This window comes from Pinus tabuliformis, chromosome 4_1 (genome assembly GCF_031772625.1).
Source record: "Pinus tabuliformis cultivar Carrire ecotype Pingquan chromosome 4_1, CPIR1, whole genome shotgun sequence".
Taxonomy (NCBI): Eukaryota; Viridiplantae; Streptophyta; class Pinopsida; order Pinales; family Pinaceae; genus Pinus; species Pinus tabuliformis.
In genome coordinates this window covers 809,325,262-809,348,809 of record NC_142303.1, presented here as the reverse complement: position 1 = coordinate 809,348,809, position 23,548 = coordinate 809,325,262, and the positions used below count along the sequence as shown (strand labels likewise).

At 38.5% G+C, this 23,548-nt stretch overlaps 1 protein-coding gene across 4 annotated transcripts in view; it reads right to left on the bottom strand.

The window, feature by feature from the left end:
• Positions 1-23,548, bottom strand: part of LOC149178694 (sulfhydryl oxidase 2-like) — a 284,209-nt gene that overhangs the window by 105,470 nt on the left and 155,191 nt on the right. For all 4 annotated transcript variants that reach the window (XM_089420399.1, XM_089420398.1, XM_089420400.1 and 1 more), the window contains 3 exons: positions 10,677-10,745; positions 10,513-10,586; positions 10,272-10,428 (listed from right to left, as the gene is read on the bottom strand). In XM_089420399.1, the coding sequence (XP_089276525.1) occupies positions 10,272-10,428; positions 10,513-10,586; positions 10,677-10,745 (300 nt within the window). The remainder of the gene's footprint in view (positions 1-10,271; positions 10,429-10,512; positions 10,587-10,676; positions 10,746-23,548) is intronic.

The window sequence follows — 23,548 nt, the reverse complement described above, 5'->3', positions numbered from 1 at the left end:
GGTTAATGGAAGTAGCTTCAAGGTCATTTACACTTCGTTCAACAATATTTGGTGACTTGTCAAGACAACGATGACTCTAGGAACATTTTTTCATTCAAACATGGCCCAATCATGATACAACACTATTTATAGATTTAATTTACACAATTTCGTTCCAAGAAAAGCAGCAAAATACCCTAGAATAGCGGAAATCCCAATATCATGAATGCAGCAACATGAAGAATTAAAATAGCATTAACATAGTACTTACATGTAAGAAGAATATATCCAACCACCAAGATATGCCAATCATAGAAGCTCCAAGACAAAGAAGAAAAATCAAACATCGAAATTCATCCATTCATCCAAAAAGTCTCATCCTCAAAAGATAGCGAAAATCTTACAAGAATATATGATCCAATCCAAGTGATGATGATCAAATGATTCCATCACACTTCTATTTATACACTTCATAATGAATTTGATTTAGCTAATTAGGCCTAAATTATCCCCTAAAATAAAATAATGTGCATAATAACAAAACTTTTGGTGACAAGCCCACCAAATAGTTCAATAATAAAAGAGTAAAGCCTCTCAATAGGGTCGAATAATCAATAACATGTGTCGTTCAGCCTTAGAGGAGGCCTAATTAAGTCCATAGGTGCCATAATGTGAAATAGGACTCCCAAAAGCAGTGGACAAGTGGTGCTCCCAAATGGGCGTGGGGGCACACAGGTGTCCTCATGGGTCTCCAAATCAAATCGAAGATGCCTGTAGACCATCCGCAAGGGCTCGAATGATGGTATAAGTGATGCCACATCATCATACAGGTCCTGGGTCATCTGCCAAGTGCATAATGTAACTATGGGGTCAGCTGGGCAATGGTGAACTAGGTGCATCTGCCTCGTCCAATAAGTGAACCATAAGCAATATCTGAATGACTCTAGAGATCCATGGAATGCTCCCTACTATTGTGGAGGCCCATGGCTCTCTACACACACCCTATATGTGTCAATGTAGCCCTCTCAAGGGTTAAGACCCCGTATAGGGAGACAAAACCCAAAATGGAGACCATCTGCAATCCTGCATAAGATCTAACGTGTCCCTGTGCCTTCCAACATACCAAATTATTAATGAAATCAAGTAAAATAGTTTACAAACCATGGAAAACGAGTGGGCACTTCATAACGGCATGCCCTTCCATAGTGGGCTTTGGCACATGCTAATGTCTCCAAGCTCCAAGCTCCAAGGGGGTTAACCAACACCCTATTAGGTGGCTTCTACTTCTAAAGGGGATGGTATGTTCACGGTACATCCTTCAAATGGTGGTGGCATGTGATATAATGATGGAATGGAGTAGGTGATTAAGGGGGACACCCTAGGTCACATGCCATGGTACAAGAGTAGCTAATAAAAGGGAAACCCACACTTGAGTAAGAGCAATCGTGGTACATGAGTTGCCACGGCCTTGATTTTTCCACCCTTCTTCATATGCCTTTTGCCTTTTATGATTTTTCTTTGGTTAACTACTCGGGGCTCCAAGAATGAGAGCATGATGTGTAAAGTATAGCAATGGATACCCCCTATTAAGGTGGGGCAGTTCTTTGCCCACTAGGGGTTGGGACAATCATGGGTTCCTAAATGATAGATGAGGCTCATCTAGGGCCTATAGGAACCAAGGTGATGGCCATGGAATGGGGTAGAGCTCATGTAATGGATTTTGCCCACGTGCTAAATGTTTTTGTCCAGGCCATCTTTTGCATTTTGTGGTACAATTTCCTATTGAATGTGGCCAATTATGTTTTTTCTTTTATTTTTAGCTGCATCAAACTTTGGGCATTGTTCCAAGCCCGACCCAAGATGTGGGCAAGGGGGAGAGGGTCGCTAACCCTATGTGGACCTAATGGAGGAATGTGGACCCAGGTGGGAGAAATGATGAGAGGGGAGTGATATATGTGAATCGAGGAGTGGGACTAGGCATCTAAAATCAAGGTTTCCCATGTAATACCATCCCAGAAGCCCAAAGGCTAGTAAAAGAGATCCCACGGGACTAGGGTTCAAGGTTAACATCCTGAAATGGACCTAGGGGGCAAGAGCACAGACCTAGTCCACTCTTTCCGTCGAATCCCCCCATTAGTCTGTGCTCAAAAATTTCCATGATACGTAAACTAAAATACTCAATTACCAAATGACAAGGCATACCTTTAGGTTTGGGAGGCCCACCTTCAAACATACGAACATGACAGATGGGTGACGGACCACATGGCTGGCTTAGGTGGGGGCAAATGGCACAATGATCTAGTTGGTAGCTGTAAGGGCTTGTTGGCCGATCCATGGAATGCTCCCTACTGTTGTGGAGGCCCATGGCTCTCTACACACACCCTATATGTGTCAATGTAGCCCTCTCAAGGGTTAGGATCCCGTATAGGGAGACAAAACCCAAAATGGAGACCATCTGCAATCCTACATAAGATCCAATCTGTCCCTGTGCCTTCCAACATACCAAATCATTAATGAAATCCAGTAAAAGAGTTTACAAACCATGGAAAACGAGTGGGCACTTCATAACGGCATGCCCTTCCATAGTGGGCTTTGGCACATGCTAATGTCTCCAAGCTCCAAGCTCCAAGGGGGTTAACCAACACCCTATTAGGTGGCTTCTACTTTTAAAGGGGATGGTATGTTCACAATACATCCTTCAAATGGTGGTGGCATGTGATATAATGATGGAATGGAGTAGGGGATAAGGGGGACAACCTAGGTCACATGCCATGGTATAAGAGTAGCTAATAAAAGGGAAGCCCACACTTGAGTAAATAATGTGTAGGAGGGAGCAATCATGGTACATGAGTTACCACAACCTTGATTTTTCCACCCTTCTTCATATGCCTTTTGCCCTTTATGATTTTTCTTTGGTTAACTACTCGGGGCTCCAGGAATGAGAGCATGATGTGTAAAGGATAGCAGTGGATACCCCCTTATTAAGGTGGGGCAGTTCTTTGCCCACCAGGGGTTGGGACAATCATGGGTTCCTAAATGATAGAGGAAGCTCATCTAGGACCTATAGGAACCAAGGTGATGGCCTTGGAATGGGGTAGAGCTCATGTAATGGATTTTTCCCACGTGCTAAATGTTTTTGTCCCGACCATCTTTTGCATTTTGTGGTACAATTTCCTATTGAATGTGGCCAATTATGCTTTTTCTTTTATTTTTAGTTGCATCAACCTTCGAGCATTGTTCCAAGCCGACCCAAGATGTGGGCAAGAGGGATAGGGTGGCTGACCATATGTGGACCTAATGGAGGAATGTGGACCCAGGTGGGAGAAATGATGAGAGGGGAGTGATATATGTGAATCAAGGAGCGTGACTAGGCACTTGAAATCAAGGTTTCCAATGTAATACCATCCCAGAAGCCCAAAGGCTAGTAAAAGAGATCCCATAGGACTAGGGTTCAAGGTTAACACCCTAAAATGGACCTAGGGGGCAAGAGCACGGACCTAGTCCACTCTTTCCGCCGAATCCCCCCATTAGTCCGTGCCAAAAAATTTCCATGATACGTAAACTAAAATACTCAATTACCAAATGACAAAGCATAACTTTAGGTTTAGGAGGCCCACCTTCAAACATACGATCATGACAAATGGGTGAGGGACCACATGGCTGGCTCAGGTGGGGGAAAAATGGCACAACGATCTAGTTGGTAGTTGCAATGGGTTGTTGGCTGTCAGCTAAGCACCATCTTGGAGAAAAAATTTCTCCTAGGAATATCACCCACAAAATGGTGGGTAACAACCAGTACCACTAACGAGGTATGATATTCCTACCTATTTTGTATCTACTCTTTTGTATTTTCTAGTGGCATTCCCTCAATATCTATGTAATACATTTTAATCTTGCTGACTTAATGAAAAATCTGCAATTTATGGTTTTAATATCTAAGTTCTACTTCTAAATTTCTAATTTTATTTTATCAATCATGATATTTCTAAATTTCTAGTTTCTTATGTACTTGAACAATTGTTAATAACATGAACAATGAACATTGAACTCTGAACATCATTGATGTAGTAAATTAATGAACTAGTTCTAAAACTGTAAAATTATAAATACTAAATTACTAAATAGATATCATCATGATTCACATCTGTAGATATTCTAATTTCTAAAAAATATGGACTGGGCATTATATTTCAGTATTTTTTTCACATATATGTGTGTGCGTGTATATATATATATAATGCGTCCCCTATGTCCTGTTTCCAGGGTCATCGTGTCTCATGTCAAATACTTGTATTTACATGTTCTCCATGTCTCGTGTTCTCATATCATGTGACTTAGGATTTCAACAGCAGAAAAAGGGTTTTTAGAACAGGTTTTGGCAGGGCGATATAGGTTGTACTGTGCAGCAAGACATCCAAGTTTTGCTGTAATTTTTTCTTATTTTCTCGGTGGACTATTTTCCTTATTTGGGATCCCTTTTAAGCTTAGAGTAATTCCATGAAAAGTTGATATTTGAAGGGTTTCTGTGTATTTTGGAGATTGGTTTCCTATAACTTCAAATTTTTTATTTCTAGTTAAAGTTCCAGCAAGTGCATTTTATTCTATGAACTGAAGAATTCAATTTAAATTTTAAATTAATTTTAATGTAAAGAAATCATAAATTATTAATTTATCTAGGTTGTTGGAATAAAAAATTTAACACCCATGAAGCTGTTGATGGAAAGGATAAAAAGATGAAAGAGGCAGACACTTTCAAAGTTGAATGTGTTAGTGGAGAGGCTAGATCCATAGAAACCACAAACATACATGGGGTGTAGGAAATTCAGAAGGAGTTTATGAATTCACCTTCCGTGAGTACCTCACCTTTTTTTCCAAGAACCAAACGCACCACAAACATATATGGGGTGTAGGGAATTGAGGAGGAGTTTATGAATTCACCTTCCGTGAGTACCTCACCTTTTTTTTTCAAGAACCAAATGCACAACACAATCTTCCATCCAATCAATGGTTGATAAAAAAAAAAAAGTGGAGGTGTCTTTTCTGGAGCAACATACCTTTGAGCATTTACAAAGACCAATCAAATTTCTAGTCAATGTGTGATGTTATTGCTATTTTTGCCTCAAGATATAAGTGTCCCACCTATGAGGAGTTGCTAGAAGCGATTCTTCAAACAAATAAAAAACAATATCAATACTGGATTAGAGGAATTAAAGAAGTCATGGGAGGCCACTAGATGAATGATGATGTCCAATTGTTGGATAGATGGGAAGGGTAGGAACCTTAATAATTTCTTGGAGGATAGTCTTAGGGGTGCAATCTATATTAAATTTGTTATTGCATCAATACATGTTAATGATGTGACATTGTTGTGTGAATCGCTGGACCCATTTATCCAAGAAATTGAAGTGCAACATATTTTGCAAATAATAACAAATAATGAAACTAATTATGTGGTCGTCGACAAGTTGTTAATGGAGAGTCACCATATAGTGTTATGGACTCCATGTATTTCCCATTACATCAATTTGAGGCATAAGGATGTACGCAAAATCTACTTCATTCATGAGATCATTGTTGGAGCTAGAAGCGTCACAAAATTCATATCTAAAGATGTGTTTGTTCTTATCATTATAAGGAAATTCACTAAAAACAATGAGTTATTGTGTCCTACAAATACATGTTTTGATAGCAACTCCATTTCTCTTTAGTCTATGCTCCAATGTTATTTTGAGTTAAGACAAATGTTTGTTTGTGATGGCCCATGGATGGCTAGCACAAGATGGTATAGTTAAGCCATTGTTATACTAGTGTACACTGATTCCTTTTCAAAAGGAGTGGAGGAAGAGAACATAGTTCATGAACCTTTGGTGAAGTTTCTTGCTTTGTTCATGGGGATAATCTCACACTCAGCTACTTGTATGAGTCCATGGATAAGACAAAAAAACTATCTAATCTTATCATGTGGGGAAGGATACCAACAGTCATGAAAACTATGTGAAGATCTGAGATTTGATTAATGACCAATGGACTAGAATGCTCCATTGTCCCATTTATACAGTAGCGCCTATCCTCAATCTAACCATTGCTTACTCACATAACAATTTCAATGGAAAGGTTATGGAAGGATCCCTTTCATCGGATGGTATCTAAACAAGAAGCTCACAAAACCATTAATCTTGAGATGGAGATGTATAGGGCTGCCAATAGAAGATTTGGCTTTGTCGATGTTGTCCAAGAAAGGAGTATTTTGACGTTTTTTCTTTATTTCCTATTTACCATTGTAATGAAATGTAATTTGTCATTTTTTTCTCATTTGTTGTAGATGCCTGGTGGCAAAATTATGGTACAAAATCAACACTCTTACAAAATTTTACTGTTCGGGTGCTAACTAAAACTTGTATCACTTCAAGTTGCAAACGGCAATTGGAGCGTTGAAAAAATAAACTCAAATAATTGTCGCTCTTACAAGTTGGATTGCAACACCTAAATTATATGGTTTATGTCCACTACAATCTCCAACTCTGAGGGAGGCAACTTGAGAAAATCCCTATTGTGAACACCATTTCCGTGACAACATTAACACATTGTCTCAGTGAAAGGTGGAGTATGAGATGCCTATTATGGAGAAGGCGCCTAAGTGGGTAGAGGAGGAGCAACAACAGCAACAAGCACAAGGGGCAGGGTTGAAGCAACAAGCATGGCGATGGAGGAGAACTTCGGCAACATGGAGGGTGATGTGCAGCCTTGACACCACCTTTGACGTAGATTGATATAGCTACATCCATCTGTCATCGTCAGACAAATGATGCAAGATCATAGAGTGACAAATGATCTATGACCTTATAGGAATAAAGAATTGATAGCCAGTTATATTTGTCATTGTGTGTGTAGCATGACTCATGATGATGAGTCATGACATACATTTTTTTGCCCATAGAATACACATCCTGAGGAATCCCACCAGACACTTCCTCTCATTCCAAAGAAGGTACCCAAGGTGAACAAGATTCTTCAAGGCTCAAGGATAATACAACAATATACTCATTAAGAGCTCGACATGTCACTTATTGAATTGATCTTAGCCAGGGAAGCTTACAGTCCTCTCAAGCGCCCAAGCTAGACCCAGTTGTCAATGATGAGATACATTTATATATTTGCATCATTTTGTATTCGGAGGAAGAGAACACAGTTCATGAACCTTTGGTGAAGTTTCTTCCTTGTTCATGGGGATAAGCTCACACTCAGCTACTTCTATGAGTCCATGGATACGGCAAAAAAACTATCTAATCTTATCATTTGGGGAAGGATACCAACGGTCATGAAAACCATGTGAAGATCTGAGATTTGATTAATGATCAATGGACTAGGATGCTACATTGTCCCATTCACAGTAGCGCCTATCCTCAATCCAACCATTGGTTACTCACATAACGATTTCAATGGAAAGGTTATGGAAGGATCCCTTACATGACTTCATCGGATGGTACCTAAACAAGAAGCTCGCAAAACCATTAATCTTGAGATGGAGATGTATAGGGCTGCCAATAGAAAATTTGGCTTTGTCGATGTTGTCCAAGAAAGGAGTATTTTGATGTTGTTTTCTTCATTTCCTATTTACCATTGTAATGAAATGTAATTTGTCATTTTTTTCTCATTTGTTGTAGATGCCTGGTAGCAAAATTATGGTGCAAAATCAACACTCTTATAAAATTTTACTGTTCGAGTGCTAACCGAAACTTGTATCACTTCAAGTGGCAAACGGCAACTGGAGTGTTGAAAAATTACGCTCAAATAAATGTCGCTCTTACAAGTTGGATTGCAACACCTAAATTATACGGTTTATGTCCACTACAATCTCCAACTCTGAGGGAGGCAACTTGAGAAAACCCTGCTATGAACACCATGTCCGTGACAACATTAACACATTGTCTCAATGAAAGGTGGAGTATGAGATGCCTATTATGGAGGAGGCGCCTAAGTGGGTAGAGGAGGAGCAACAACAGCGACAAGCACATGGGGTAGGGTTGAAGCAACAAGCATGGCGATGGAGGAGAACTTTGGCAACATGGAGGGTGATGTGCAGCGTTGACACCACCTTCTACGTAGATTGATATAGCTACATCCATCAGTTGTTGTCAGACAAATGATGCAAGATCATAGAGTGGAAAATGATCTATGACCTTATAGGAAGAAAGAATTGATAGCCAGATGCTATATTTGTCATTGTGCATGTAGCATGACTCATGATGATGAGTCATGACATACATTTTTTTGCCCATAGAATACACATCCTGAGGAATCCCACCAGACACTTCCTCTCATTCCAAAGATGGTACCCAAGGTGTACAAGATTCTTCAAGGCTCAAGGACAATAACAATATACTCATTAAGAGCTCGACATGTAACTTATTGAATTGATCTTAGCCAGGGAAGCTTACAGTCCTCTCAAGTGCCCAAGCTAGACCCAATTGTAATTTGTCAATGATGAGATACATTTATATATTTGGCATCATTTTGTATTTGGAGGAAGAGAACACAGTTCATGAACCTTTGGTGAAGTTTCTTCTTTGTTCATGGGGATAAGCTCACACTCAGTTACTTGTATGAGTCCATGGATAAGGCCAAAAAACTATCTAATCTTGATATGTGGGGAAGGATACCAATGGTCATGAAAACTATGTGAAGATCTGAGATTCGATTAATGATCAATGGACTAGGATGCTCCATTGTCCCATTCATACAATAGCGCCTATCCTCAATCCAACCATTGCTTACTCACATAATGATTTCAATGGAAAGGTTATGGAAGGATCCCTTACATGACTTCATCGGATGGTACCTAAACAAGAAGCTCGCAAAACCATTAATCTTGAGATGGAGATGTATAGGGCTGCCAATAGAAAATTTGGCTTTGTCGATGTTGTCCAAGAAAGGAGTATTTTGATGTTGTTTTCTTTATTTCCTATTTACCATTGTAATGAAATGTAATTTGTCATTTTTTTCTCATTTGTTGTAGATGCCTAGTGGCAAAATTATGGTGCAAAATCAACACTCTTACAAAATTTTACTGTTCGGGTGCTAACAGAAATTTGTATCACTTCAAGTTGCAAACGGCAACTGTAGTGTTGAAAAAATACGCTCAAATAAATGTCGCTCTTACAAGTTGGATTACAACACCTAAATTATATGGTTTATGTAATTATTTGGCATCATTTTGTATTACTTGTCCACTTTTGAGTTCTTGATTGGACAGCTATTAGGGTTCAACACTCAACATCAACTTTGTTGTATCATTTTTTATTTGGCATCCACTACATCATATATATTGACATTTTCTTTTTGTTCCCTCTTTCCACCAGGCTTTGAACTAACACTGAATGGGTGTACTGTTAAGGCACTCCTTGCGAAAAGGTCACTGGTTTGAATCCTCCCATAATCCTCCCATGGGTTAGCCAATATATATATGTTTTTTCCATAATTATGTGCTAATGTGTTTATTTAATGTTGTTGTTGGTATGTATGTTTAAAATGTTGAAAAATAATGGATTTATTTCATAATTTTTAAAACTTGCTGTGGCTTGTTGATTTTTTCACCAATGTTTCCAATTAATTATATTCCAAACCCTAGATGATTTTCACCAATGCCAATGTTTTCAACAATAGTTTAAAACTTGGAAAATGAAAATTTGGCAAGGGTATTAAAAAGTTCTTATGAAAGCTATGGTGGTTAAAGCCAGGGTCATATACCATAAAAGCTACAAGTATTTACTAAGCCATCACAACTGGATGCTCAATGAAAATGAGAACAACAAAAGTTTTGTGTCAGCAGCCAATCAAAAGTGGAATTACCAACATGGTTTCTTTGAACTAGACCCTTGAATATCAGCAAACTCACTGAAAGTTTGCCTAAGGTTATACTATTAGCAACTTACTTTTTAGAAAACCATTGCCAGTTCTGTTGTGCATATAGTTCATGAATTTGCCCGGGAGCCAGTAAACTAACATATCTACTCTAATCCATGCATATCCTTGTTTGGTAAAAGGAAAAAGTGGAAATTGCAGTCTAGATTGCAATAGTTATATAAAGTAAGTCTTTACTTCTGTAAATTTCAGCCATGAACAAAGCGCCAAAATAATTGAGGATGGTAATGCAAACTATCCAACACTTAGCCCCTGGAGGTGCATGGAAATATTCATACAAGTATTGTATAAGCCATTTACATTCTTAAGTATAAAAAAGTCGAACAGCACATCAAAAATAACTAAGAGAATCGAAAAGGTGTGAAAAATACCCAGTACCCACGAGGGACTTCTTTTCCACAGATGTGCAGATTCTGGAATGCACCCTTTCCAGGAAGAATTGCAGTCTGTTTAGTATCAACTGACCATGGATATGAAGGCCAAAGTTCATCAAAATTTACAATTATCTCCCCACTCCCGATTCGGCACCTAGCCATTACATACATGTTTTAGGCCAAAATATAGGCATGAATATTCATATGCATTTCAGACAAGAATAATAAACAAACATACCTTTTAGATGGATGATGCACTACCAGAATTTGCAAAAATCTTATGAAAGGGAGTCGAGAATCAGAATTGAATCTCTGCAACAAACATCACAACTTGTTCAAATACAGAATCACATGACTAACAAAAAATACAATTTAAATGTAATAGCATCAAAAGAGATCAACCTTCTTGTTCAAGAATATATCAAAAATATGTCCTGTCGCTTCCTCAATATCGTAGATGGATCGAGCAACCTTCTCTACCAGAACAACAATTATAAGGTTACACTAGATTTGATAGAATAATCAAAAAAACCTCTCAAACAATTTTGTTAGCATATTCCAAAGAATGGAGTACATCTTATCCACAATGAAATATTCATGAAATTAGTTTATTTGCATGTAACCCAAAGACAAATTATGTCAAATGACAGAAAGATACTTGCAGGCAAGAAGAAAAGAGAATTCGATCCACTGCCACCCAGTTGCTTGTTTAAGATTAATATTCACAGGGCACGGAAGGCATAACAAGAGATGAACGTGGTCATATCATATGCCCATTCTATTCGTTCTAGGAGAAAAATTATGCAATAAAGCTGCAGTTCAGTTGCTGATATTTGTTCTAAAGATAAGCCTACAAATGAGTATAAGCCAAATTATCATTGAAAGAGACTTCAACTTGATCATTCAGATACTAAAAGGGGCTGGAACATAAATAACTTTAAAAATTTTGATCCCAAAATGAAGAGGATGAGGAAAAACTGTTGCAATAATTTAAGACCACTAAGAATTATCAATTTTAGGGCACTCCTTGCGACATCACTGGCTCAAACCTTGCCTAGTCCGTGTGCTGTGCTTGGGAGGTGTGCCATGCACCTAGAAGTTATAATGGTAGTGGTCAAAATCAACCCTGTATCACGAGTGCAAGCCTGGACTACTTCCCAATTCCTCTGGACACAAATTAATATATAATATAATCAAAAAAGGAAAAAAACATAATTGGAAGGATAATTGATGAGGTCATAAAAGTCACACAAACAATCCACTCAACTTCCAAAATTACTCAAGCAGTTGGAGTGTTCACAGCAATCAAAAGGCATGTTGGAAGGTACTCCCAGAAGGTTCATTTGAGGAGTGTTAAAGGCTCATCCTATTGTTTCAGAAGGTCTAATCCCCATAAAGTGCGTAATACGAACAAAGTAGTAGAGCAGGCAAAATTAGAAAAAATCATAGGACAAACAAAATAGTCCACTGAAAAAATGATCATAAGAAAAGCATGCAATACTAATACCACGGATGTATGAATTATTCTATCCACACTTTACCACACCCACCTCCTGGTTGAAAATTCTAGCACCGAGTTTGGAAGAGACATAGGAAGGGAGGACTAGGGATCTAGGCCACTCCCGAAATTTTGGAAAAATGCTTATATTGTAGCACCTACAGGCAGGAGGTGCATGAGATCCTTGCAGGTTAAGCACAACCCATACAACAAGTTTAAGATGATTAAAAAAGTGTTCCACGGGGACACATCCTCTAGGGTGGGGGTTGCAACCCCCATGTTTCTCATGTTCCCAAGATTGAACAGCACTTGGGGAAATGTTCTCCCACATCCCCCTTTTGGGGAAAGGTGGGGAAATGATGGGGAAAACGTTTCCCCATTTTGAGGAGCACATTTCCCCAAAAGGGAGACTTATGGGCATCGCCCCAAAAAGCGATGCTTCTGGGTGTCCCCCCATGAAAGAGGTGCCTCTGAGAATCCCCCCAAAAAGGGGAGACTTTTGGGCATCCCTCCTAAAAAAAGGGGACTTCTGGGCATCCCCTCCCCCCCTGGAAAAGGGGTGCTTCTGGGACTCCCCCCGAGAAAAGGGGTGCTTATGAGCATCCCCCCTAGAGAAGGGATGCTTCTAGGTGTCCTTAGATTCCTTTATAAATCCCTCCACTGTTGGAATTTTAACATCATTGTGGAGTAAGTTTCTCAACTTTGAGACCTAAGTCTGGAATGCTGTCATACTTTTAAAACTGTGATAAGCAGAATAAATGGTTAAAATGCAATGATTAGCATAAGAGCAACAGAGGTAAGTTTCTATAGATATGTTGACTACTTCTATACATCCATCCCTCAGAGGATGGTATATGGAACTCATCGTAAGGGATATCCCAGTTTGTGTATGCAGTTATTTTTTCAATAATTAGCTTTTAAAATTTGAATCTCTATCACTTACAATGACTTTTGGAAATCCATACAATTTGTAAACATTTTTAGAAAATATTTTTGCTACCATTTTTCTAGATAGCTATACTAGCAATTGTCCCAAAAGGTACAAAGAGAGGCCGATAGGATTATTAAATTGGAATTGTTGAATTTTCCTAGAAGAGTTAATTGGTTTGTGGAAAAACTTGTTTTCTTGGACTGGATCATTGTGCAATTACTTTTCTTTAGATGTTTTGTTTATATCTATATTACAAGGAACACATTGAATGTCTTATTTCATTTTAGAGTAAGTTAATTACCCAAAATCAAGAAACCTCTATAGATGGCCAAGCATATACGAAGCTTGCTAGTGACCAAGGCAGAAATTTTTTTAACAAAACGATGCGTGATACTATAATTTAAATGTGCAGATTAGTTGGGCTTCGCTTCCTCTCAAAGAACCTGAAATTCGAGATTTTGCCTAAAATGAGACATTCAAATCCAAAATTTGAGAAATGCTCTCTCAATTTAGTTCAAATATGATAATGAACGACCCATGCAACTATAAAGCTTAAAAGCACTTGCAATGAGAATCCAAAATATCCTATAAATGCATTGGCCATGTCCAGTTCAAAGGCTCTTCACCTCTCCCCAACAAAACAACTTCAATGCACATATTGAACCATATTTATATTTTCTCCCCTGAAACGACCCTTAAAGAAATCTCCTTGTTATTCTGATACAAATTTCCCATTAGCCTTTTCAACAAAAGGAGATACTCTTGGCGATGATTTTGTATGACACATTGCAAAAGAATATAGGGTGAATATTCAATATATTATTATGGGAATTTTTTATTTTTCCACTTTTACATTGTATATTTCAACTTTCCTTTCCTGTTATGTTGCACATCCCATCTAACATTGGACAGTGCACCTCACTTCTATAGGTGCAATATATCAATTACTCACACACTTTATTGTTTTGAATACTATAAATAGTTTGTAGAGAGTCTACAATTCTAGCAATATTCTTTAGTTAATTGCATAATTTCTAATTTCTCTGTCTGATGCTTTCTTGTGTGTGATTATTTTAATTTTTACTTTTACATTGTAAATTTCAACAATTCTTTTTTTTACATTGTAAATTTCAACAATTCTTTTTTTTACATTGTAAATTTCAACAATTCTTTTATTTTAGTTTATTCATGTTTCACTACCTATCTAATCCATATAGCATTGTACACCACATCTCACATCTCACTTCACTACCTACCTAATCCATATAGCATTGTACACCACATCTCACATCTCACTTCTCTTAATGCATTGATTAAAGTGAACACTAATGCACTTTATTGTTTTCTATAACCAACTTTATTGTTTTTTATAGGAGACTTAGCTAATTTTGATCACTCAATTTTGTACACTATACATAATTAATACAAATAAGTGTACAGTTCCAACAATATTTTATCTTTCTTTCTTTGCACACTTGCTCTAGTTAATACAAATAAGTATACAGTTTTAACAATATTCTATCATTCTTTGCACAGTTGCTCCTTCATGTTTTCCTCTATGTGAGCATATTTTCTTCGTGTGATAGTATTGCAACCATATCAAATAATAATCAAAGCAATGTGGAGATGAAATTGCAATACACGGAAAGCAAAGTTTTTACATGAGGAGTGGGATGATATCATAGCCTTTGACAATTTTGCAAATGGATTTTTCCAAAGGACAATTCCGAATTGGGCAAACCAAGTGAGTTTCAACTCACTGATATTTTCATCCAAAGGACAGTTCCAAATTGGGCAAGCCAAGTGAGTTTCAACTCACTCATATTTTCATCCAAATGACAGTTCATATTTTCATCCAAAGGACAATTCTGAATTGGGCAAGGCAAGTGAGTTTCAACTCACTCATATTTTCATCCAAAAGACAGTTCTCAATTGGGCAAGCCAAGTGAGTTTCAACTCACTCATATTTTCAAAGGAACTAACAATTGAGGAAATTTCCTGTGTTGCAAGGGTACCCGCACCCGGGGGTGGGGTTCTTGAACCCGTCCCGGGTTCCCGCACCCAAGTACCGGATTCGGGTACGGGTTCTTCCCAGATGAACCGGGTTCTTCCATGAAGAACCGAGCTCTTCAAAAAAAAAAATTGGGTTCTTTTCCTTTAACGGGTTCTTGGGTTCTTGGGTTCTTCGGGTGCTTGGGTTCTTGGGTTCTTGGGTTCTTCGGGTGCTTGGGTTCTTGGGTTCTTCGGGTTCTTCGGGTTGGGTTCTTTGGGTTCTTCATAAAAAAAAATTATATTAAAAATTTAATTTTCAAATAATTTTTTTTATTGAAATTTAAAAAATAACTTATAACAAAGGTAAAACTTATAACAAAACCTAAAAAACCCTAAATCAATTCTTGTAAATCAATTTGGAATGAAACATTCTTCCAATGTCCTTACCATCAAAACCCGTGTTGCACAGGTACCTGCACCCGGTCTTTTAAGTTTTTTACAAGTCTTGTTTTTTAAGAATTCTTGTAAATCAATTTGGAATGAAACATTCATTCCCGAGCCAAATAACCATCAAATTATAAACTGTAAATGCACACATACAGGTTCAGACATTTTCGGTCAAATAGAAAGTAGGATTGAGACCAGCCATAAGCTGTAATCAACTGATGTTGTTAAATGGCGAAGGGCTATTTTGGACAATGGCTAAATTAAGTATCAAAATCTGCCAATTTCTCACAGCATTCTGATAACATCATGTTAAGATTAAAACTAGGAAAATATGCCGCAATCATATATGGTCTCTATAGACTTGTACACCAAGTAATCTCTAAAAACTGCGAAGATGTTTTATGTTTAGATAATTAATATTCAGGCAGAGCTTCGCACTCAAAGACAAACTATCCCTTAAGCCATCAGATGGCTGCTGTGCATTTTATTGGGAAACAAAGACTGATAAGCGTGTTTTGTGGAAGGGTAAGGCTGCCACTGTTTTTGGGATTGCTTTACCACAGAGCACACCATGCATGGGGCAGGTGGATGATTAGACATCAAGAAAATTCTAGACCACTATCAGGTTGAGAAGAATCTCCTATGAAAAAATTGTGTTTTTATATGAGAGAGACTAAACATTCGAAGCACAGTTACAAGCTCAAGCTCCAGCCAGAATGAGCAATTTCAATAAGGAGAGAAGCTGTCTTGAAATTAGAGCAGGAGGCAGAAATACTAACACTCCTTGGCTGTGTAGGAGGAAGGGTCTGTACGACCACAACCTGATTCATTGATAGGCATCCTTGCAAATGAACCTAAGCTGCATAGTTATTTTAAAGCCTGTGTGTGACAAAATCTGTCCCAAGTTTCACCAAAATAGCTGAGTCTAGCATTTATCCTAGTATGTATTTTGAATTTTCAGTTTTAGTAGTAGCCTTGAGCTCTCTCACATAGTTGTCACAGTGTCATGGTTACACGGAAAAGATTCAAAAGAACAGTTTTTTGGTGATAAATTTTGAAATTTCAATGTCAATGTTAAATGTCCAATGATGTGCATGTTTAAATGATTATCATTAAAGTTTTTTTGTTTAAAGTTGAAAAAATATACAAATTCAAATTTCATATATATTATTAATTATAAATTATAAATTTATAAAATATAATTATTAAAATTTAATATTATTATATTACCCGACGAACCCACGCACCTTGTTTCCAAAAATGCCGTCCCCGTCCCCGTCCCCATCCTCGCACCCACATTTCCTGGCAACATAGGAAATTTCAAATACAAGAACGAAAAGCCAATATTGATGTGATACAAGAGAGTTCTACCTTGCTAATTTTACATTGAAAATAAGATCTCAAATTCGCTGTTAGTACTCTGAATCATAAGTTCATTCATTGTGAAGGAATAGTCCCATATGTTATGCTACAAATGCACAATTACACCCTCCAAGAAACACTTTATGTGGCAAATATTGGGAAATTCGATGTCCTTTCGGGCATTTAATGGCTAGTGACTTACAATGATTACCCAACCAAAAATTAAGAGAACTACCTCGAGTTTGAGTAGAGTAACCATCAATATACAGTTACTAGCGTTCAGCCCAAACCTTCAAAGGTGATGGATCCATTGAAAATGTGAAGCAAAAATCATTTCTCATTTAGGGCCCAGCTATTCTATGTAAAGACCGCAAATGACACATACCAGTCATTCCCATTAGCAAGTGAAAATGGATGTCAAATACTGGCTACTCACCCACTTAATCGAGGCACAGGAACATCGTTCAATCTCGAAGCCAAGGGAATAATCATCCAACAAACACTGCCAAGCGAGCTAAAGAGTTTATCCAGGTGTAACCACCTTGCGATCGGGAGTAGCTTCAAGGGAAAATTGAATAAGCAGGTAAGGCATGTAGTCCCGACATTTTGTAGGGCGCATGGAGACGCCATTTGTATTCAGACAGGTAGCATAACCTAAAGGTCATCAGATTTGGGGTTTAAATTATGGTACTTCCTCTGCATCTGAAGCATTTTCTCTTTGGAAGCAATTAGCTTCCCTAATATCGATAGTTACGAATTTGCTGCCCATTGTAATTCATTTCTATCCATGTGTCATCTGGAATTTATTTGCATTTATGTGCGCCATTTGGGTTTATCAAGCAAATATTTGTGGACATTATTTATTTGTATTGCAGGTGCTCATCACAAGTTAGCCTTATGTTGGACTGCGAATTCAGCCCAAGTCGATTGTCATTAATAAAATCAATGCTTTATACAGATATCTATTCCTAAATGAAAACAATTTCACTCTTCGCCATATCAAAAGATGCCAACCGACACAACAGAAAACATAAAATGTTGATCGGGGACAGAATTCGAAACCCTAGATAGAAAATGGCACAGCCGAAACCTCAACTACGCAGACAGGTTACTAACAGAATCGAACCTTCAACCTTAGGCACGAAAATCTTTCGAGTTCAACCATCTGATAACTGTAAAAACAATATTACAAAAGATTTTGCGCACATCTTGAAATGGAAATTTATAATTTACCTGTAAGAAGCCCAAGCTGAGGAATAAGAACCACGGATATTGGGTAGGGATAGATTGATCTTAAAACCCTTAATAGCCTCATGCTCTGGGCCACCGTCTTGTACGTAATAAAAACGATGGAAGGAAAAGTCAGTGCTTGCCAAAAGCCAGGGAAGAAGAATAGCAACAACAATTGGCAGACCAAAGAAACTATTAACTCTGAAGCCAAGAGTGACATAAAAGAATGGGAAAAAGTAGTAAAAAATCGTCAAGAGTGACATAAAAGAATGGGAAAAAGCAGTAAAAATATATTTCCATGGAAAAAACAGTCACACTTCAAATCAGCGGTTGAAAGTGTCTCACCTGATCGAAAGGAGCAGGGTAAAAGTGTTGACGATTGTTGACACATAGGAAGGTCTATCGGCCTAAAAATGTGCATATTTTTTTAATCTATCCGATATTACAATGATTTGGAGCTTACTACCTGAAAATGGAATTTTGTCAAAGAAAGCGATCCAAAACTCTTCCCACTTTTGATTAGGAATATGCATAAGTTAAGGTAGACCATACTCTGGAAAGTATCACTTTATACTTCTTTCACACGTGTTGCACTCTGCTACATAGTTTTTGATATCTTTCTTCATACATTTCCAAAGCTATACAAGCTCTAGAGATACAAGATTTATGGGTCACTTTTGGAGAACTCTGTGAAAGAAACTAGGCACTAACTTGAAATTCAATTCATCAGACCCCCCAAAGACTGATGGATAGACAGAAGTGGTAAACAGAAGCCTGGGGAATATTTTGAAAAGTTTGGTAAGTGAGAATCCCATGCAATGGGATCAAGTACTTGCTCATGGAGAGTTTGCATATAATGATTCAGTCAATATAAACACGGGCAATTCCATTTCAGATATTGTATGGGATGCATCCAAGAGGAATTTATGAATTGATGAATTTAGGGAAACAGGAATGGAGTGTTGGGTTTGGTGTAGCATCAGGAGGTATTCTCGCATGCCCAAGAGGTCACCTAAGTCAGCGTAGAAGAAATGTGTATTTTTGGGGCATCATGTAGGCTCAAAAAGGACAAGTCAGGCCCACCATGAAAGGTTGTGCCCCTTGGGTCAAAAATTCAACCATTCAACTTGTATATATACATGATGTGGCACTTCACTTTAATCATTCATTCATCACATTGTCTCTCTTCTAGAGCAGCAGCATCTGTGACAAAAGGAGGCCAAATTGACTTGACTTTGACCGAGTTGAAGGAGGGAAGGCTAACCAAATTTAATTGAGCTGCAGGAGCTGTGTTTGACCACAGTTGACCAAACTGCAGGAGCCGAGTTTGACGGAAGTTGACAGAGCTGCAAGAGCCACAGTCAACTGCAGTTGATCGCAGGAACTGCAAGGCCGAATTTGACCACAGAACTCACCGCAGGTCTGAGTTTGACCAGGCTGGTTTGACCACAGATTTTGGGCAGTTTGACCAGTGTTGACTTCTGATTATTTTGGGCAGTTTGACCAACCTTGACTTGCTGGAGTTTGCCAAATTTGTCTGGTATTTTGACTTGGGTATTGGCACAGATTTCTAGACAAATTATTGATTTGTAAACCTTGCTGAAGAATAATTTCTCCTAAAGAAAAGTTGTTGGGTTTTCTCCCAAGGTTGGGTTTCACAGGGTAAAATTTGTTGTCTCTATTGTGCATGGCTCGCTTTATGATCTTTATTATTTCCGTTGCATTTACTGTTGAGATTTTTTGTGTATAATTGCTCAATGATATCAGTGACATGAGATAAATTGGTTGAAGATCATTAGGTAGTAATTATCAGATCAGAAGATTAGTTTCTACTATGCATCTTGTAGAAAATTCAACATAAAATTAGAGCCATCTTGTTGAAAGAGCAGCCATTGAAGTTAGCCTAAGAGACAAGTGTTCACCAGCTTGACTAGATTTTTGCCAAATGGTGCCAAGTCTCATAACAAAAGACAGTTTAAAGAGTGGTACCAATCTTCAGAAGGAAGTTACTCCAGAACTAGAGGGAGCTGAGGAGAAAGCCTCCCTCACCTACTTTTATATAAAGCGAGAAGAGAGCCTATGATAACACCTGTATTAAAGTATCTGCTTTTAATATTGATATATTCATCTTGGAGTCTTTATGCTTGTGTGCTACAAGAGTTCGAAGACTTAGGTTTGTAAACCCTGGAGAAGACTTGGCGGTTGCGACTTGTATTGAAGTCTTGGATGAGAAAGTCCTAGGGTTTGTGGGATGAAACCCTAGAGCAATACTTGGAGTGTTGGATGCAAGTGGAGTTTTTGTGATGCATACTTGGTTTATCTACTTGATAGCATGTTGAATGAATTGGTGTTGATGCTAGCATGTTGTTGAGCCTTTCGTGTGGCTACATAGCTCAATGAATCCGCAAAATGAAGAAACCCTAGCCCTTATAGTTCATACCAAAGGAAAGTTGCATGCATCAACAACTGATGTTGAGGATGAGGATGAGCACCCACCTTAGAAGAAGTCAAAGGAATTCTTCCTTGTGGGCAATTGTGCCTCTAAGCACATGACAGGTTTCCAAGTTTCTCTTACAAATTTGTCACAGAGAGAGTTGGCAATCCTTAGTAGTTTCTTCCTTAAATCAAGAGACAAGTACTTCATATTTTTTTCCCTTAATTATTACTATTTATTTGTTTTGTCAACCTCTTGTCCTTGTTGTGATTTTTCTTCTATGGCCTCCTAAATGAAGTTTGCAGAAAGGAAGAATAGGAACATTATTCATGCAGCAAATGGCAGCATCATGAAGTACAAAGAAAAGTTGTGGCAAGAGGGTTCTCCCAGAAGGAGGGAATGGAAGACGAGGAGATTTTTTGCTCCAGTTTCTAGATGGTCAGATTCTGGTATGACCTAAAGACTCAAGCATAGACTCAGCAGGAGTGCAGGAGTGATTGCCGTTCGAGGATTGTACAGATTGTTAGGACATCCAGGATCGTGTCAAATGATTGGAAGAGCTTCTAGTTCCGAGGAAGCAAACAATCAAGCAGAGTTGAAAGGAGAGCCTTCCAAGAGGATGTCATGGGTTGAGATTGTCAAGATGCTCAGAGACAAAAGGTTTCTAGAAGTATTCCTTCTTTGAAGGGGACCGTGTCAAATAGCAGAAGAACTTGCTTATGTGACAGAGAGAGAAGCAATGGTAGAAATGTCTTTCTTACGTAATAAAGGGAGCACTAGTGGCAGGAGAATTTGCTTCCGTCACAGAGGAGCAACCAGGATTACCACTGAAAGACCTGTTTTAGTGTCAGAGGGAGTTCACCTCAGAATTTGAGATGAAAGATCTTGGCCTGATGCATTATTTCCTGGGATTGTAGGTGTGCCCAAGAGACTTTATGAGATCTTGCTCTGACGAGGAAGCATATCATCCAGATTTTGAGAAGATTCGGTATGATGGACTACAAGTCCATGGCTACTCCTATGGTTTCGAATCTGAAGAAGCTGAGTGTTTCCACTTCCGATTCAGATTTGGTGGATTCCACGATGTACAGTCAATTGATTGGATCCTTGATGTACCTGGTTAACACCAGGCCTGATATTTGCTTTCCAATGAACACCCTGAGCCAGTATATGGTTGAGTCGAGGCAGATACATTGGGTTGCAGCAAAGCATGTGTTGAGGTACCTGCATGATACAGTTGGATATGGTTTGAGATATGTCTCAAGTGTTGAAGTGAGGCTGCAGGTATATACAGATTTCAAGTGGGTTAGGAGTGCAGAGGACAGAAAGAGCACCTCGGGATGTTGCTTCAGCGTGGGATTGGCTATGATTTCTTAGTTTAGGGGAGTAGAATTTTGTCCCACTCAGTACATCAAAGGTAGAGTATATTGCAAGCAATGTCACAAGTTGTGAAGCAATGTGGTTTCAGAAGCTTCTTGCAAGACTATTTAATCAGGTCACTTCATCCAAGACATGGTATAGAAGGGAGCAGTGAAGCTCCAGTACATATCCATAGATGAGAAGATTGCGGACATTCTCACCAAACCTCTGTCTAGAGCGAAGTTTGTACTTCAAAAACAAGCTTGGCATGATGAAGAATTTCTCCCTCATTGAGAGGGTGTTGATGTCTTTGCAGGATCAATTAGACGATCTCCTAAGAAGCCAAACAGACTTGATTGGGTCATGCTGATTTGAGCAATGGAGATGGACACATTCACCTGAGTAGCCATGAAGGAATTTGGCTAGGTCACGCTGATTTGACCAAGGGTGAATGGCGCAGGGAAATTGCAAGATTGGATAGATCTTCTCTTGAGAACCCAAAAGGACTTGATTGGGTCATGCTCAGTGTTGCAGGAACCGTTCCCCCCCCCAAGGATCCAAAGGCAAATCTGTGTCCCATACGGATCCGTCACCGATCCTTCGACAGAACCGCCGATCGGAAAATCAAATCCGTGATTCCTCATTTTTTGGCGATTCCTACAAAATTGGACTCGTGGGGGCCCAATCCGTGGCTCCTACTACCCAATCCGCGGTTCCTATTTCCCGATCCGCGGATTTGGAAAGGATCGAGTGCGGACCTGTGGAGGATCGAGTGTGTATCCACCGCGGATTGCGAGCAGATTCGAGAGAAGGTGGATGGTTCTGCAGGGCCTTTTTTGTTTTTTTGTTTTTGGAAATTTCGAACTGTTCTGTGAGGAACTACACTTTCTAAATACTCCTAAGGTGCCCCTTGATGCTCCCTAATGGTAATGTTAAATTCTTAAAGTAAAATTAACATTCTCCTTTATCTTTCATTTCCATCATTTTACTTAAATTTTTAACATTACCATGAAATGATTCAGGACGTTTGAGAGTGGTTCCAATCTCATCAGACTTCATATGGAGAAAATAAAATTTCATATCCCATTCAAAATTCAACAGACTTAATAGTTTTCAGAATCAATGGGATTGTGTCGTTTCATTGGATTATATCATGTATGAGGGCATGTGATTAGCATTTAATCAAGAGCAACAAGCCCTATATGTACCCCAGTGTTGGTGTTATTGATTGTTGAACTCCTTTATCATGGCCTTAGCAATTATGTACCCTTCACTCAAGTCAAAATCATTGATTAGGCATGTTAAGCTTTCTCTACCATATTATAAGGCTTGGATTAAGCTGTTTGATCAAAATTAGGCAATGTTGACTAAAATCCCTATAGAATTGAAGTAGAGGCAAAGACTAGACAAAAGAAGAGGAATCTAGATTGTAGATGGTTGATGCTAGAATAATTAATCATTAATGTACAATGGATGCCATATCTATCTTGACTTATGTAAAAATATGCATGTTTTCATGTCTTCTACAACTAATTTGGTATTTTGGATGTTTTTTTAATATAAATGCAAAAAATATATAATATATATATATATATAGTAGACGCTTCGCTTCCTAGATTTTTGGAAAATGACACTTCCGCATCCCCGCTTCCAAAGAACGTCCCCGTTTCATCCCCGCTTTGTGCAACATTGGTCATGCTGATTTGACAAGAGGAGATGGATGTGATTCACTTGAGAAGCCATAAAGGGCTTTGGCTAGGCTAGTTGGCTAGGGGTGAATGGTCCAAGGGCAGATCTTCTCTCAAGAAGCCATAAAGGACCTTTGTTGGGTCATGTTGATTTGACTAGAGGAGATTGATACAATTACCTGAGGAGCCATGAAAGACTTTGGTCAGGCCATGCTGATTTGGCCAAGGGTAAATGGCCCAAGATACTCACATTTCCTACACCAGGATGAGGTGATATATAGACATGCATGTCAGGAATCACATTGCCTACTCCAAGATGGAGTGATTTTTAAA